The 16,877-nt window shown below is 37.3% G+C and overlaps 1 protein-coding gene across 5 annotated transcripts in view; it reads left to right on the top strand.

Annotated features, from left to right (window-relative positions):
• Positions 1–16,877, top strand: part of LOC117417358 (fibronectin type III domain-containing protein 3B-like) — a 247,917-nt gene that overhangs the window by 76,776 nt on the left and 154,264 nt on the right. For all 5 annotated transcript variants that reach the window (XM_034029463.3, XM_034029464.3, XM_059034586.1 and 2 more), the window contains one exon: positions 712–787. In XM_034029463.3, the coding sequence (XP_033885354.1) occupies positions 712–787 (76 nt within the window). The remainder of the gene's footprint in view (positions 1–711; positions 788–16,877) is intronic.

Below are 16,877 nucleotides of genomic sequence, written 5' to 3' on the forward strand. Positions count from 1 at the left end.
AATGTATGTGTGTGTCTTTTCATTTCACTTGAAATACTTCTTCTTACACATTAAGTTATATTTTCTTTATCTATACAGTTGTCATATAATAATATTGTCCCCGTCTGGGCCCGAGACCTGTGGTCATTTGTGGGTTTTCACTCTTGAGATTTCTCTGCATATTTGAAATTCCAACATGCATTTATTAAAGATAAGCAGTACAAAAATCCTATAGACCAATATTACCTACCAACACAAGTCAGTTTACTGCAAGCCAGCACCTTATCCTGAAATACTTGTATCAATAAGCAAAGTTGAACACAATTTCAGATGTTCACTGGTATGGCACTGACTAAGTGAACCAGTCAAACGTATTACACTGTGCACCAGTCACTCCCCTGAGCAGAAACTTCAAAAACACTCTAGTGTATATATTAGAATGCTTAATCACAGGGTTTAAAATGAGACTTCAAAATGCTGATTTAAGACCTGATTATCAGCCATGGGTAGAAAACTACATCCATTAGCCATGAAACATTTCAGAATGTGTATGGTTCCAATGTGCAGTTCTATAGGCTAAAGCCTTACAGTTAAGTGTTTACAGTACAGTTGATCTTTATTGTCCAATGTAAAAGTCCTGTGTTAAGTTACGTGAGACATGCACGGTATTTAAGACATTTTTGAAGAGTGAGTTTGAAATATATATTTAACAGTTTTTTTTTCTCTTGGCAGGTCATTTTTGTTCAAGTCAACCCAGGAGAAACCTTCACAATAAGGGCAGAAGATGGATCCCTGCAATGCATCCAAGGTAGAGCAATTTACCACAATTATACCTCATATGTTCTGACAGATCTATGATGAGGAAATGTTATTTATATGAGCTTGTAGCTCTTCAAATGGCTTTTAAAATACACTGAAGTGGACTGTTGAATGAACCACAGAGCAATTGAAAACAAAGATCTGCATTAAAAACAGCCTGCATTACGACAAACTAGCTAGGAATCCGTAGTTAACATGTTGCTGGAAAACACATCGAGCAGTTACTCAGCCTCTCAACCCTGTATAGTATCGACACCATTCTTTTTTTAATGCACAATACATTTTGCAAACAGTTTCACTACATGAACTAGATTACATTTTGATTTCTGTCACACCATCATCCTAACTGGGGCCGATTGAGTCCTTATCAAATCGTTTGATCTGTGTCTGCTGCTGATGGAAACAACAGAATTGATTTTAAATGGTTTTCAACATGGTCCCAGTGGCAGATGGAAACTTGCCAAATGTAAACCAGTCAAATCCATTACATAAGGAATATACACAAAAGGAGGCAGTTTCTTTCTTGAACACCTTTTGCCCAAACTAAAAGAATGTGCTATTAATTGAGTGTGTTAGTGATTGCTAAATTCTACCTGACTGGAAATTGAGAGTAGAGGCAGTAAGGCACTCAAAAGCCGATAAAAAGTAAATGTTCACCGAAGAAAATATTTTAAATATGACAATAATCTATTATTATTATTATTATTATTATTATTATTATTATTATTATTATTATTATTATTATTAATTTCTTAGCAGATGCCCTTACCCAGGGCGACTTACAGTTGTATACAAAAAATACATATCAAGAATGACAGTACAATTAAGAGCAAAAGAGTAGATCTATACTTCAATTGTATAATCTTGTTAGGTTTGGAAAAGATATAGTGTAGCTTTTAATTAAAGTTTGCCAGTGGTTTTAATGACAGTATTTCTGAAAAATCAGTGAGGCCCAGGCTGCTAAAGGGAAGCATTAACGTGGGCCTGGAATCCAGAATGTTTTCATGGCAGTAATCGCATGTTTTTCAAGCCAGCCGACTCTTCTTTTCTCTTTGCTTGAGACGGTCTGCCAGCCACATTCACAGCAGCTGAATTGAATCTATGTCCACATGTTGAGTGCCTTGGTTGAAAAGCTGTACACATTTCTGATTATACCTGTCAACCCAGGGGCTGTGGTGAAAGAAAAATCAATATGATCACAATCAAGGAGGTAGGTGAGAGATGCATGGACCTCTAATAATAAGTGGTTTAACCCTTTCAGGACCAAGCATTTTTCAGTGGGATGTTCCCCCAGGACCAGGTGTTTTTTTGGCTCTAGTTGACTCTCTTCCTATAAAAAATCACTAAAAATCTATTTTCTACAGTAGCATCTTGGAAATTGTGTTTTTCAGAACACTATGTGGAACATTACAAAGTACTTCAGAAACCATACAAACATTTTGCTTTTTTTTTTCAACACAATATTTCTTTTTTTTTTTTTTTTTGTTAAGTATTTTTTTATTTTGTATTCTGCCTAGAGATACATGTATAAAACGCGTTATTCTATGACCCGAGGGACCTTACAATACTTCCTAAAAGTTTTGTTGAAAAATATTGATGTTTGGGCAAGGTACAAGACACTGTTTCACCTTTATAAGCAATAATGGACTCGATTTATTTTCTCAAAATAAATATTTATAAATAAAATAGTTATCCATTCCATTATTATCAGTAATAAGGACAAAAAACTTACCTGATACATTTAGTTCATGAAATAGTATATGCTTATATCCACTCATTTCTAGATAAATGTAAAAACATATATATTAAAACACAAGACAGAATACATGTTGTAATATAATTATAAGTCAAATACATCAGATTTACAGTGTTTCCCCTTTTTTTATTTGCTCTAAACAAGTTCCTGTGATGTTTTGTTTCTGCTTTTGTCTCTGCTGGTCTGCTGTAAACTGTCGCCGCCCTTTAGACACTAAATGCCCCGCTCAGTGACGTCCAGTAGCGGCTGGTGGTCCCAAAAATTGGGGAGGCATAAAATATTGGCAGCAGGTCTGACTTTTTTGCTATTACATTTGAAAAGATGCTATTCAATAGAAATGCTGCAATTTACCTAAACATTTCTGTTTGTTTACTACGATACACGAACAAAGCAAAGCACTAATAGCTAATAACTGAATAGGCAATCATGAAACCAGACAATAATACCAACACCCTATAATAATAATAATAATAATAATAATAATAATAATAATAATAATAATAATAATAATAATAATAAGCAGACAGTACTATGCCTATTATAAAAAAAACCCTAAGAGGACGATTATGATAAAAAAAAAATATATATATGTCTAATTCACTGCCAACCAACAAGCTTACTCATCATAAATAACACTGTGGCATTATCTATTAGACTTATGGCAGAAAACCAAGTGTTGAACATTTGAAATAAAGCACTTTACGCATCTGTATGTTTGGTTATGGTTTTTGTTTTTTTTAGCTTATTTCAAAAAAATGAAAATAAGAGTTACCGGTATCGTCGTTCACTACTCGTTCTCTCTATTGCCGCTTCCACACACAATCAACGCACGCTGGAGTTCAGGCAGAGTGAGATCAATGATTGGCAGACACTGCGGATGGAGACCCGCCTCCTGCCTCCTTTTGCTGTGTTTAACGTGTGTGACGTTGCGTGATGAGGAATATGATTGGCTAATCACTCTTCTGGAGTAGGCAAAATCTCCTTTGTCCTCCGCTCCTCTAGCGACTGTCTGGGAAGCAGTACAGCACAGAGAAGCAAGATTTTCCATCAACTGTAAGTGATCACTCAGTATGTGATTTTTTTAATTTATTTTTTGCTTAATTTTGAGGCAGCAGTGCCTCCCTTGCCTACGCCAAGGAGCCGCCACTGATAACATCACACGGGAAAAAAAAAAAATCAGGAAGTGAATGTTAGTCCCTCCCCTATCCATTGATGTGTGTTTCAAGCCTGTACTGCAAAGTACGGTGGCCCTGTAAGTCATCAAAAGAAAGTGCTTTTTTTATCTTGTTTACACGATCACGGTCCTAGAAGCCCACTTCAGTATGATCGTGTTAACATGATCCTGGTCCTTAGTGTTAAATAGCATTGCTATTGGCAATGCAACATGAGTAATAACCTTAAATGCAAACAGTTTGCATTTTAGAGATGAAACTAAACTTACTGACAGTATTGAGTTATCAGTATTGTTTTGGAATTGTTTTTCAATATAACACTGTGTTCATTGCAGCTAAAGCAATCATATACACCAGACAATAAGGCTGCAGTTCCATCAAGGGGTGCTGGTGACTTGATGAACCAAGAAATTGAAGCTTTAGTGAGTCACTATAACTACAGATGGAATTACACTCTTTAACAGGAATATACATATAGGGTGAATTTTATTTGTTATAACTGATGGTAACAGAGTAAAACAAAGGACAAGGATGACAGCTGTGCGCCAGTACAGTGCTGGCACATATTTGACTAAAGTTTGCTGTGGATCTTGCTGGCTGGCTGTCTAACTTCAAATACTTGTGAAACTAAAGTTAAAAAAATGAAGGTGCCCTTTTTTTTCCAGATCATGTGCGCTAACAATTACCACAGGTGCTCACAGACAAGTGTTCTGGATATTATCTTTACACTACCTTAATCTCATGCTCTCATACCTTGTTATTCTATCGAAGTACTGTAACCTAAAAAGACGTGGAATGCTCAGCCCTGTTGAAGAATGAGTGCTGTACTCCAAGAGTTAAGTGTTGTGATTGGCTGCTTCCTGATGAAATGTGATTGGGCATGTACCACTTTGATTTGATTGAAGGCACATTGTTGGGATAAGGGGCCGACCTGGTTGAAATGATTTGTAAAGTTTTGGCAGCTCGTTTGTTTACACTCAGTATACACTAGCGTAATAAATTGCAGTACTCAAACTCCTAATATTTTAACTTTTGGAACAGATTCAATACTAAAGAAAGCCAAAATGGGCTACAAAACAACCAGTAACCATGGTTTTCCTGCCGCTGTCAGAACTCTGATAAAGTGCTATGGCGAAATAAACTGAAAGCCCACTTCATTCTGTGATGGAAAAGTATGTTTGTGCAAGTATGTTGAAAACCACTAGATTTCTACTTTACAATGGACTGCTGTGAATGTTAGTTCCCTTTTTGCTGCAGTACCACAGTGAGTGAAAATGTATCTGTAACATTAATGATAAATTACAAAAGTAAAGCCCAGACCTGACACTTTCAACCCCAAATCAATAGGTACTGTATCTATAGCCACAAACTCTCCTTCCTTTACTTCACAACTATATCCAATGTGATGGATGAGAACAGTGTTCTTATCAAACATAATGTCGTTTTGTTTTGCAGGTTTGATTAAAATAGTGTCTACTAGCTATAGTGTCCTATAGCTGTAGATCAACTACTTTTAGGAAAGTCACCTCTTGTCATTATCCAAAAACGCAAGACAGCACCCTAGATTTAAGTTTTTATATAAAGTAACTCTTGTTTAGTTTGTGGCCTCTTGGGTTAACAAAACACACAGCAGGATTGTCTTAAAAGATGTTTACCAAAAAAAGTATGATATTTAGTTGCATTAGCTGTGTAACATTGCTTTTTACCTGTGGCTGTTTACTTGGGGCTGAATCAAGGTGCCTCCATTGATCAGAGAGCAAATTCATATATACACTATGGGAGAGTTTCAATAGGAAATAAATATGTAATCATTGGATTGCTACATTACTTAAACTGAAGTTTTACTGGACTGGACCTGCATTTACACTGCATTCAGTTGTAGAATTAATAGTTAGTATATGCATTATAAGTCACGTTCCCATTGAAACCTATTAGCAGCAACTACAATTATAATTTCACTGAGTGTAAATCTCAAACTCAGAATGTCAATGACAAAGCATTCTAAATGTTTAAACCACAACAGGTTCTATATAAATAGATTAAGTACGTTAATATCTGGATTTTTGTCTGTTTTTTTTGTTTAGATTTTATGACTCTTAGGTGTAGATGTAAGTATAGGCGCAGTGCAAATAATTGCGGCCAGGCAATTATTTTGCACTGTGCCCTATGTAAACTTAAGAGCAATACAAATTACTCAACACGTACAAATAATGATCCTCAATTATGATAATGAGGGTCTCAGTGAGCACATCGGTCTATTTAGCGGCTGCACTTGCAGAGTTAAAAGTACAGAGAGCAGTAGGCACTGTATGACATTTGTGGAGCACGAAAATACAAACCAAAAAAAATATGTCAGAGGAATGGCAGCAAAGTCCTCTTGGAGCACGGAAAAGAAAATAAATGTTTTCTGAGAAGGAGCTGAGAGTCATTACGGCTGAGGTCACGGCATGAAACAGAGTTGTTTGGAAAAATCTCAGCCAACATCAGTTATGCTAGTATCCTTATGAAATTATATGTATTGGCCAGCCCTTTTCAGCATGACATCCAGAAATTTGACTAGCACTCTGGAAAAGGTGATTGGACTATTCCTCCAGACATTCCAACTGTGGTCTGAAAGGAAGCAGCCTCTATAGTTGCTGCTAGTAGTGCAGAGAACACAGCACTTAGTGTTAAATAGCATTGCTATTGGCAATGCAACATGTGCAGGGATAGCGGCCCCTATTGACGCTGGGGTCTAGCATATCCCTCAATTCAGCTATATCACAACAAAAGGAATAGGTATATTTTTTTTCTTTTTTGGGTGCATATAGCTATTATGTACTATATATCACCTTACAGTACAATAATATAACAAAAAATGGACTGAATGATAATACCCGAAAATAATCTTAATATTTTTAATAAAGTAGCCAGTGCAAATATAGTATTAGGCGGTGGATTGTGCCGATCGGCAGCTTATTTTGAAAACCCTACATTCATTGTCACTAGTTTTGCTTTGAAAATAATTGGTTATTTTGTTAGCAGTTATTTTAACGTTTTAGCCCCTCAAAGTGCTTAACACAGAACCACACCCACCCTTCAGCTCTCTGATTGGTTAAATGTTGTGTCAAGACGTAACACAGCTGTCATGTGGTTCCAAGATTTTTCACCCAGCAATGCGCAAGTGACCTAGTCTGCTAGAAGCGCCATCAATCCTCATTGTTAAAGGCACAGTAGCATCTGCAAGACGGGCTGATCGGGTTCTCCCCGACTGAAAAGGCCTGGGGAGAACCCTGAGCACCGCATCCTCTGGCATTCCCAAACAACGTGACCCTGGGATTGAATATGCAGGGTCTTCTTCGTCTTGCCCTTCTCCTCCGAACATGTTCCTGCCTCTCCTCAGCAAGAGCCAAGTGTTGCTGCATCTAAAGTGTACAACAGAAGTCATCCTGAAGCCAATGACTCTGCAGATGTGTGCTTTTACACAGTTCTTAATTACTCGTGTCTACAAAAACCTTACATCACATTAATAATGTTTGTGCCCGCTTAGTATCCAGATCCTGCCCAATTCCCTGCAATTTCCTTCATTTGAATGCATTTCAATATAGTTTGTGTGGATTAATGATGGCAAAGTGTAAATTTGATAGCTGATGTAGAATGCCAGGTGAACACCATTCTTTACATATGGCGCATTTTTAGCGACCACTAAAATCAGACTAAACTGCTAAACACGATTTACTGCCACATTATGGGGGTTTTGCACCTGCAAATCCACTTTGCGCACATCCTTACATCTACCCCTTAATGTTTAGAAGTATTAGGTGGCTACCTAATCATGTTGGAAGTGTACTTTCTATTGCACTCTGTACCACACACAGCCTGACAAAGAGTGCACAAAAAATTAACTCTCAACTTGATTCGAGGTAGCCACCAAATACTTATAAACATGCATAAGATTTATTGGAATTTTGAAAAATCCTTAACCGAGATTGATTGAGTTGTGATACATGATTTATAAGCCCAATTACCAAGTAGATAAATGCATTTCCTAATTATGTATTTAAGTGTATTTATTAGCTGTCTAATGTTTGTATTCAGAATGCTAATTTGAAGGAAATACCTCAAACCAAAAATAGAAAATAACTGCACGTATAATCCCATTGAAGCCAGCTGCACTCTGCTGGACTGTTTTGCATTGAGAGGCATCTTATTATCATAGACAGTTCCCTGGTTTGTTTACATTTGACCAAACGCGTCTCATTTTGGAGTGATTTTGCCACAAGTCCTTCAAACGCTCATCTATAACCCATGAATGCTTATTTAAGAACTTTGCAAGAATCCATTTTTAAAGATGGCAACAAATAAGAAATAAGAGGTCAGCAGTACCTCTGTAGCTCTATGACAAGCCACTTGCATATAAAGATTATACACACTTTATGGTTTTAGTTTTATGGATTTATTTATTTATACACGTTTTATGGTTTCTCTTGGTTTAAACTCAAACTATTTGCTAATATTGTACAATGTAACCCAAAGCAACATAAATGCATGTTGTTCATGTTTGTACATTTATTAAACTGTGGAGGAGACAGATTACCAAATCAATTATTTTGCAACAAGTCACTCAAATGCTCATCTATAATCCCACCAAAGGTCAGTTTGTTAACTCAGATTACCAAATCAATTATTTTGCAAAAAGTCATTCAAATGCTCATCTATAATCCCACCAAAGGTCAGTTTGTTAACTCAGATTACCAAGTCAATTATTTTGCAAAAAGTCATTCAAATGCTCATCTATAATCCCACCAAAGGTCAGTTTGTGTCCCACAAGGGGTTTTAGCCCTTCAAAGATGGGGCCATTTTCGATACTTCTAAGTCTTTTTGTGGGGTCATTAAATCAGACAGTAAAGTAGGTAGACAGTAGCAGAGCTGCATACAGAAAGTCAGTTAAATTATGAGCACACCTAAGCAATTTGAAAGTAATATCTCTTCTGCTTTAGAAGGAACATGCACTTAAAAATCAACTCAGGAATTTGACAATTGGACAGTTTTTCAATTTTAAGGACTCCAGCAACAAAGAAATACTAAAGTGGTGGTGACTAATTTGCATGGATTCTGCAGAAGACCTACCTGGCTATCTGTACAGAAGCATTCATGGGGCTACTGACATTCTAAATGTCATTTTTAGATCCTCAAAATAACTCCAAATTGAGACGCCTTTAAAGTATAACTAAACCCTTCTGTGACAGGGTGACTGGTTGTCTGACGTCAGGCAGAAGCAGGAAGGGAAAAATACTGACACCTGTATTGCAGGTAAAGACTGGCTGCCGTTTTTATTAATAACAAAACAAGTGTGCTCACAGAGCAAAATAAAAGGTTTAAACATAAAACAAATCTCGAACACCAAATACTAAATAAAACACAGGTCAGGCTGGGCAGGTTGCCTTCACCGTTCCTATGTCTAAGGTTAGTTTCTTTTTCCGCTCTCGTTCCTCTCGCTCTCTCCGCTCCTAAAACACCCCACCCCGAGTGCTGAGAGCTGCAGGCTTTTATAACAGGTGACCATCTCCCGATTAGCAACAAATTAAATCACTTAACTAATTCGGGAGATGGCCACCTTCTGCACAAGTTTTTTTAATTACAATATGGATGGGGCTTCCCATCCACGCTACTAAATAATAAAATAAACAAACGGCTACGCCGTCAAAATACATAAGCCCCGCGGCGCTCGCCATCATATATACAATAATAAATCATAATAATAATAATACAAAATAACACAGGGGCGGAGGGGGACCCTGATCTAAAAGTAAACAAACAAAACAATGTACAGGGCACCTCGCCCTGTTACACCTTCTCAGTGATGACAGACATCTAACAAATAGAACTAAAACTTAAATGACATTTGAAACTAAGTCTAAATTTGTCTTGGAGCCTGTACAAAAATAAATAGAAAAACACTGAGGCAGAACATGGGTGGGTCACATCAGCCCTCGGGTACTGTTAACTTTAAAGGACTAGTTGTCATTGTTCATCACTAAGCTTCGAACATGAAACAGGATGTCTGGCAAAGTTACGTATGGATTAAAAAGGGAATGAAAAAACAAAACAGTTGTCAATGGGTCAAGTAAAAGACTGTGAAGGTATTAAGGCAGATGTGAAAAATGTAGTACAGTAGTTGTGGATGTTTATCTCAACACCGCTAAAGGAATACTTTATAACATAATATAACTTTATAATATAACATTTTGGGCAGGGTTTTCAAAAAACAGTGTTATTGTATCAAACTCCTGGTATAGTAACTAGAGCTTTAGTAGCAAGTGATTTTCAAACGAAATGTGTTCATTAAATCAACACATTTGATTACAATACAATGCTTTGAAATTTAGTCGATGAGGTTGTTAATGAATGCATTTCTTATTAAAAAGCTTAATTGTCGCAGGTCATGTACATCACTTCCTGCCTCAACGACTAAATAAGGGGAACTCGTTAATCAAAATGTATGTTATTGAGATGAAGAAAAATGAATGGAAGCATCATTTTCTGTTATGGAAAATACTACCGTACAGTGAGACGGCCTTCTCACCTGCAAGCAGCAGCCAAATGGAAATGAAATAAAAAATAATTGGAATAGCTATCTTGTAAACTTCATTGAAAACTGTGCATTTTGTCATGCAGAAAGTACATTTATTTAGATAACTTCACATTAAAATGCTGATTTACGATTATATGATGTGTGGGTAAAAATCAGACAGCACAGATGGGAGTGGGGGGGTAAGCCATCTATCTATATTGGTTGAAATTTATTTTCATATGTTGTCTACTTTTGTATATACGATTGTAGGCTATAAATAAATACGTTTTGCGTTTTGAAGTGTCATTTGGGTTTTGTAGTAATTAGTTATTATACATTTATAGTATACCATGTATGTTACACTTCATTAAACATTTATTAAGCTTTTAAAATTACGATAGAACTCCCCATCCCAATACACAATTTGTTTATAATTAATTGTTCATTGAATTCCTCTAATCATGCATTTTCTCTGGTACTGTTTGCTCGCCTCCGTGACAAATAAACGCGACATGAATAGAAGTTTGACTGTCAAAGATATTCAAAGTGAATTGGCTGCAAGTGGGACTGGGGTTTCCATTTCAACCATAGGTCGAATATTGCATTTGAATGATGGATATGAGTTCTGGTCAAAGGTTTTGTGGAGTGATGAAACACATGCTGATAGTCATTACGTTTGGAGAAAGTCTGGTGAGGCGTACAAATAAAAGAATACCATACCTACTGTCAAGCATGGAGGTGGTAATGTCCTTCTATGGGGCCTCTGGTGGCTCAGGAAATCTAGTTCCAATACATGGTATGTATGGATTCCATAGCATACCAAAAGATATTGGCCAATCATCTGAAACCCTCCACTACAAAACTTGGTTTAAAGCGCAACTGGACGTTCCAACACAACAATGCACATATCAAAATCTACTTCAGAATGGTTAAAGAAGAATACAGTCAAGGTTCTACAATGGCCTAGCCAAAGTCCAGATATAATCTGATTGAGAATCTTTGGTATGAGTTGAAGAAGGCTGTGCACAAGAGAAGTCCTCGGAATTTGAATGAACTGGAACAATTTTGCATTGAAGAATGGTAAAAAATCACTAAAGAATCATGTCAAAAGCTTATTGACAAATATCCAAATTATTTAAAAGCGGTTATTATTGCTAAAGGTGCAAATACTTTTGCAAATACTTTTGAATACTAAAATTCTCTGGAAATTATACATTTCCATTGGGGTATGTAAACTTTTGACTACAACTATATATATATATATATATATATATATATATATATATATATATATATATATATATATTACTCTTAGGAAAGCTTTCCATGAATTTAAGCTACATCCCAATTTAATCATTAAGAAGCCTAGTCGTGACTAGATGTAAGCAGTGTAAAATATGTTTTGACTGAAATATGATACACTTTCTCTTTGCTTCCTTATTGTTTCTGATGTTTATCTTGTATCTTGCACTTCAATTGGACCAAAACAAATTCCAAAATCCAGACTTATGTCTACCAGTGCTTTCAAGTAATGAATAGCTCACATAAAGATGAGAGCCATGAAAGGAACTTTAGCACAGAAATAAAGAATACATTGCATTGTATTATATCCAAGGACCTTGTATTTGAATCAGTATTTGTTGTTTCTAGTGTATCCCAATGATACATAATATAATTAAAAAATATCCCTTGGGAACCATTAGCTGACTGATCCTAGAAGTCTAAGGGCCCTATTTAACAACATTCACAAACGTGTTTTATCCAGGTAGATTTTGTAAAAGTGATTACTCTAATAGGGCTTTCCATTGAAAAAACAACTGCAACCAAACGCTTCCTGTAATTATTGATTAGTCTCTCACAACGCCGTGGAGGAATTTTGGCCCACTCCTCCATGCAGAACTGCTTCAACTCAGTGACATTTGAACTGCTCGTTTCAGGTCCTGTCACAACATCTCAATGGGGTTTAGGTCTGGACTTTGACTAGGCCATTCCAAAACTTTAAATTTCTTGTTCTTCAACCATTCTGATGTAGACTTGCTTGTGTGTTTCGAATCATTGTCTTGCTGCATGACCCAGCTGCGCTTTAGCTTCAGCTCACGGACGGATGGCCTGACATTCTCCTGCAGAATTCTCTGATACAGAGCAGAATTCATGGTTCCTTCAATGTTGGCAAGGGGTCCAGGTCTTGAAAAAGCAAAGCATCCCTAAACCATGACACTACCGCCACCATGCTTGACCATTGGTATGAGGTTCTTACTGTGGAATGCAGTGTTTGGTTTTCGCTAGACATAACGGGGCCCATGTCGGCCAAAATGTTCCACTTTAGACTCATCTGTCCGTAGAACATTGTTCCAGGACTCTTGAGGATCATCCTGGTGCTTTTTGGCAAACTTGAGACGAGCATTCATGTTCTTCTTAGTGAGCAATGGTTTATACCTTGCTACTCTGCCATGAATCCCATTTTTGCCCAGTGTCTTTCTAATGGTGGAGTCATGAACACTGACCTTAGCCGAGGCGAGAGAGGCCTGCAGATCCCTGGATATTGTTCTAGGGTTCTTTGTGACTTCCTGGACAATTTTACGCCTTGCTCTTGGAGAGATTTTGGCAGGACGGCCACTCCTGGGAAGATTCACTACTGTCCCAAACTTTCTCCGTTTGGACAATATGGCTCAGACTGTGGTTCGGTGGAGCCCCAGAGCCTTAGAAATGGCTTTGTAATCCTTTCCAGACTGATAGGCATCAACAACTTTTTTCCGGAGGTCTTCAGGAATTTCTTTTGTTCGTGGCATGATGTGCCTCTAGAACCTGTGTGCTGACAACTTCACTCTGATGGTAAGGGCCAAAGATAGTCAGATTTATATTGGGCAGGGCTGGCCCAAATCAGGCCTGGTTGTTAACCAAAGTACTCAAACAGCTGACCCTAATTATCCCTTTAATTGGGTTGAGTTAACTAGGGGGGGGGCAATAACTTTTTCACACCTGAAGATTGCATGTTTGATTACCTTGCACACCAAACAAATGAAAGAAGCACCAAACTTTGGTGTCATTTTTTCTCTCAGACTCCCTCTATATACTACTACAACCCACAAAAAATCCGACCAAATACAATGTGAAAAATGTGCAAAAATGCAGAAAATCAGACAGGGATATACTGTACACACACATCTATGCAGATAAAATATACTCACAGATTTCTAATGAAATCAATTGGAATACCCTATTGGATTTACAGCCATTATTTTAAAGTGTTATAGTAGTGTGCAGTAAGCAGTGCAGTAATTTGCTTAATACCCATAATGGTACTGCATTTTACTGCATTCAAGTGTGTCCAAATACTACTGTAGAATGATTGCAGTAGATTTTTGTAAGATAACTCTAGTTGGTCAGGAACAATTCCCCCCCAGCCTAAGCCATAGCAAGCTTATTTAACTAACTTATTTGACTAATGTAACTTCTTTCACCGTAGGCCACTTAATGTAATGTAACAACACCCTTCATTTTGACCTGTGACCTAATATGACTGCCATATTGTGCTCTTGGTGTCGGGATGATAAAGACCAAACCCTTTGAGAGGATGGCTTCATATTCAGTGCACAGCTGTCTTATATGATTATCTCATACATATTTTATTGGTATCATCCAATAATAAAAATGAAAAAGTGGCCGCATTTGTTTGAGCCTTCTGCCATATTTCAGAAACTGTTAACAGTACATTAGTGTTTGTTTACATTTCACAATAGGTAGTTTTAGCCGTAAGGACACTAAAACTGTCTCTTTCCTTTCAACAGCTTTTTATGTGAGCAAAATTGACTTGATTTTGCTACTGATTGCTTTTGCTACCAGCAGGTGGTTACAAATGTCAATCTTTGTCTCAGCTTAGGCAGCAAAACAGAAAGTAAGGGAGGGGAATTTCCCAAATGGTTGTGATTTTACTTGGATTTATGGTATACAGTGATATCTTCTTATACTGTATATGTAAGAACTATTTATAAAGCTTAAACTAGAGCAATGCACTATAAGATAATTGTAATATTTCATACATGTACCAAGTTGCTCTTTAAGTTAAATATCTATAAGTCATATGTGTTGCTAATACTCAGCAGAGCTGCACAATTGGTAACAAATCTAAAACTTTAATGGAAACAAAAGCAAGCACAATGTTATCCCACTGAGAAAAAAAACATGCAATGTAATCTTTCCATCTTCTAAATGACACTTTGTTATCAAGGATCGGCTACCGGTTGTGTATAGCCCACTCATTTAGAAGAGGAAATTGCTTGCGGAGTAACAGTTCGAATAACGTCACTGTAGCTCAAGCAAGGAAGGGAATTCCCGGAAATCATGTCATGTGTATTAGGTGTTCCCCACTTCCCACACATCTCCATTGTGGAAGTTTAAAGCATCTTGAGCTATGACAAGAAACAAGGTAGAATTTTAGGTGTGTTTTAGTAGGGAGGGCACATTATTTGGCACTGCATTGCCAAATCTGTTCTAGAGTATACTTGATGTGTAAAAGAAAATAAGAAAAGTTTGGTAACACCGTGTAACAATTTTTTTTTTTTTTTTTGTTCCTGGGTAGTAAGTGTTATTTCCTAATTGCTTATGCCTCAAAAGTATAGAAAATGGCTATTATTCCCCACAAACTTTGCTTTTGTGACCAGGACAGTGATATTTTGAAATGTACCTATTTTCCAGAACATTCCAGATAGATTCAGTGCTGAGTAAACTTGGAGTAACTTCTAGAACTTTCTAGAACTTTCCAGTAATATAAATAGTAGTATAAATACAGGGGCCTTAAGCCCACCAGTTCAGTTTAGTTCCAGCTGCCTAAGTGGATACATATCTGCATTTTTCTGAGATGGCATCAAGGTCATAGGAGACTTCAAAATGGTGGCATTCCTGATGGGTCTCCAAGGCGGTTTTACCAAGTTTCCCTGCTATCTTTACCTTTGGGACAGCAGGGACACCAAGGCGCACTACCACAGGCAGGACTGGCCACAGCGGACCGAGTTCTCTGTGGGGAGGAACAACGTCAAGTGGGAGCCACTGGTGGACCCCCGGAAGGTGCTGATGCCACCACTGCACATCAAATTGGGCCTTATGAAACAATTTGTCAGAGCTCTAAATAAGTCGGCAGCCTTCAAGTACCTTCAAGACTTCTTCCCTAAGCTGTCTGAGGCAAAGGTCAAAGCCGGTGTCTTCATCGGACCACAGATAAAGAAGATCCTGAGCTGTTCATGAACCCAGGTTTCAAGAAATGAAGAGCTAGTATAAAAGAAAAAAAAATGACCACTGGACTTGTAATTCTTTGTAACATCTCCTAAACAGATTTACCAGTACTCACCGTTTACTTTTTACCTTCATGTATTGGTAAATCCCTTTTAGTGATACTCCTGTCTATTTGTTTCAGTGATCAGAAGGATCTCAGTTCACGTCTGTTAGCTCTTAGCACTGATTTTATTTTGAAAGAGTTACCAGAGCTCCATTGGAGCCTGGGAATCTGCAGCCTGTGTTATGTTGCTTCAATTTTCAACAGGCATCTGTGCATCAATGTGTATTTTGTATGTAAAGCCTGTTTTTGGGATCTGTTCATTATATTTAATTGCATACTAATTCTTGGGAGTCACTCCAGCAATTATTTAAGATCTTTAAAGAACCAACTATATTGCTGTTCTAAATTCTTTTTCCTAAACATTCAGGATACTGAAAAGTCCAAGATTTATGTCAAGGCTGCCTAGAAACCAAACATTTTGGTGTTTTTTGTTTGTCTGTTTTTTTAAACTGTGTTCATTCTAAGCATGGGATTAATGTATTTGCCTTCTCTTGTCTCTTAAATAACTTTTTTTAAATTATTTTTATTAATGTAATCGTCACCAATGATTTTACCCCAGTCTTCTCTCCAATTTGGAATCGCCAATTATATTTTATTAATCCCGGTTCACCGCTGCAACCCCTGTACTGCAATTGGTTTTTGGAGACCTATAAACTGGAAGGACCGGGAGAGACCCAGAGAAACTTAAAAAAGTATTCGTGAGTGTTTTTTGTTTGTTTGTCGTTGTTAGTAGTTGTCTTTGTTTGTGAATCACTAGACGGCTAACACGTATCCGGAGCTGTCGCCGTGGGCCAGCACTAACCTGACCAAAAGGATTACAGTTTCTGCTTGTGATTATTTATGCACTGCATCACCTCTGCACCTGTTCTCACTCAGCAGCCACTTTGCCACACCTCCCTAAAATATTTGAACTACTTTTATATTGCTGCATGGCCGCTGTGCACTTTTTCTTAAATACACTTAAAAAACACTTGTTTGCACTTCTTTCAAAACTGCACATGTGACACCCACACAGTGAATAGAAGTGCGTGGCAGGTATGATTTGTGGGATTATTTTATGAACTATGTAAGTCGGTTGGCAAGTTGGTGCCTATAATAAAAACAAAATGCCCTGATGTTTATATGATATTAAACTGTGGCAGATTTATGGTAAATACACTTTAGCGTCCCTTGAGTGTATTTCTAAATGTAACAACATGTAAAATGTCAGGGAGGGGCCAGTTTTAAGGATTTGAATTTTCTATGTTTAGATACACTAAATTTTGA

Source organism: Acipenser ruthenus, chromosome 12 (genome assembly GCF_902713425.1).
Source record: "Acipenser ruthenus chromosome 12, fAciRut3.2 maternal haplotype, whole genome shotgun sequence".
Lineage (NCBI taxonomy): Eukaryota > Metazoa > Chordata > Actinopteri > Acipenseriformes > Acipenseridae > Acipenser > Acipenser ruthenus.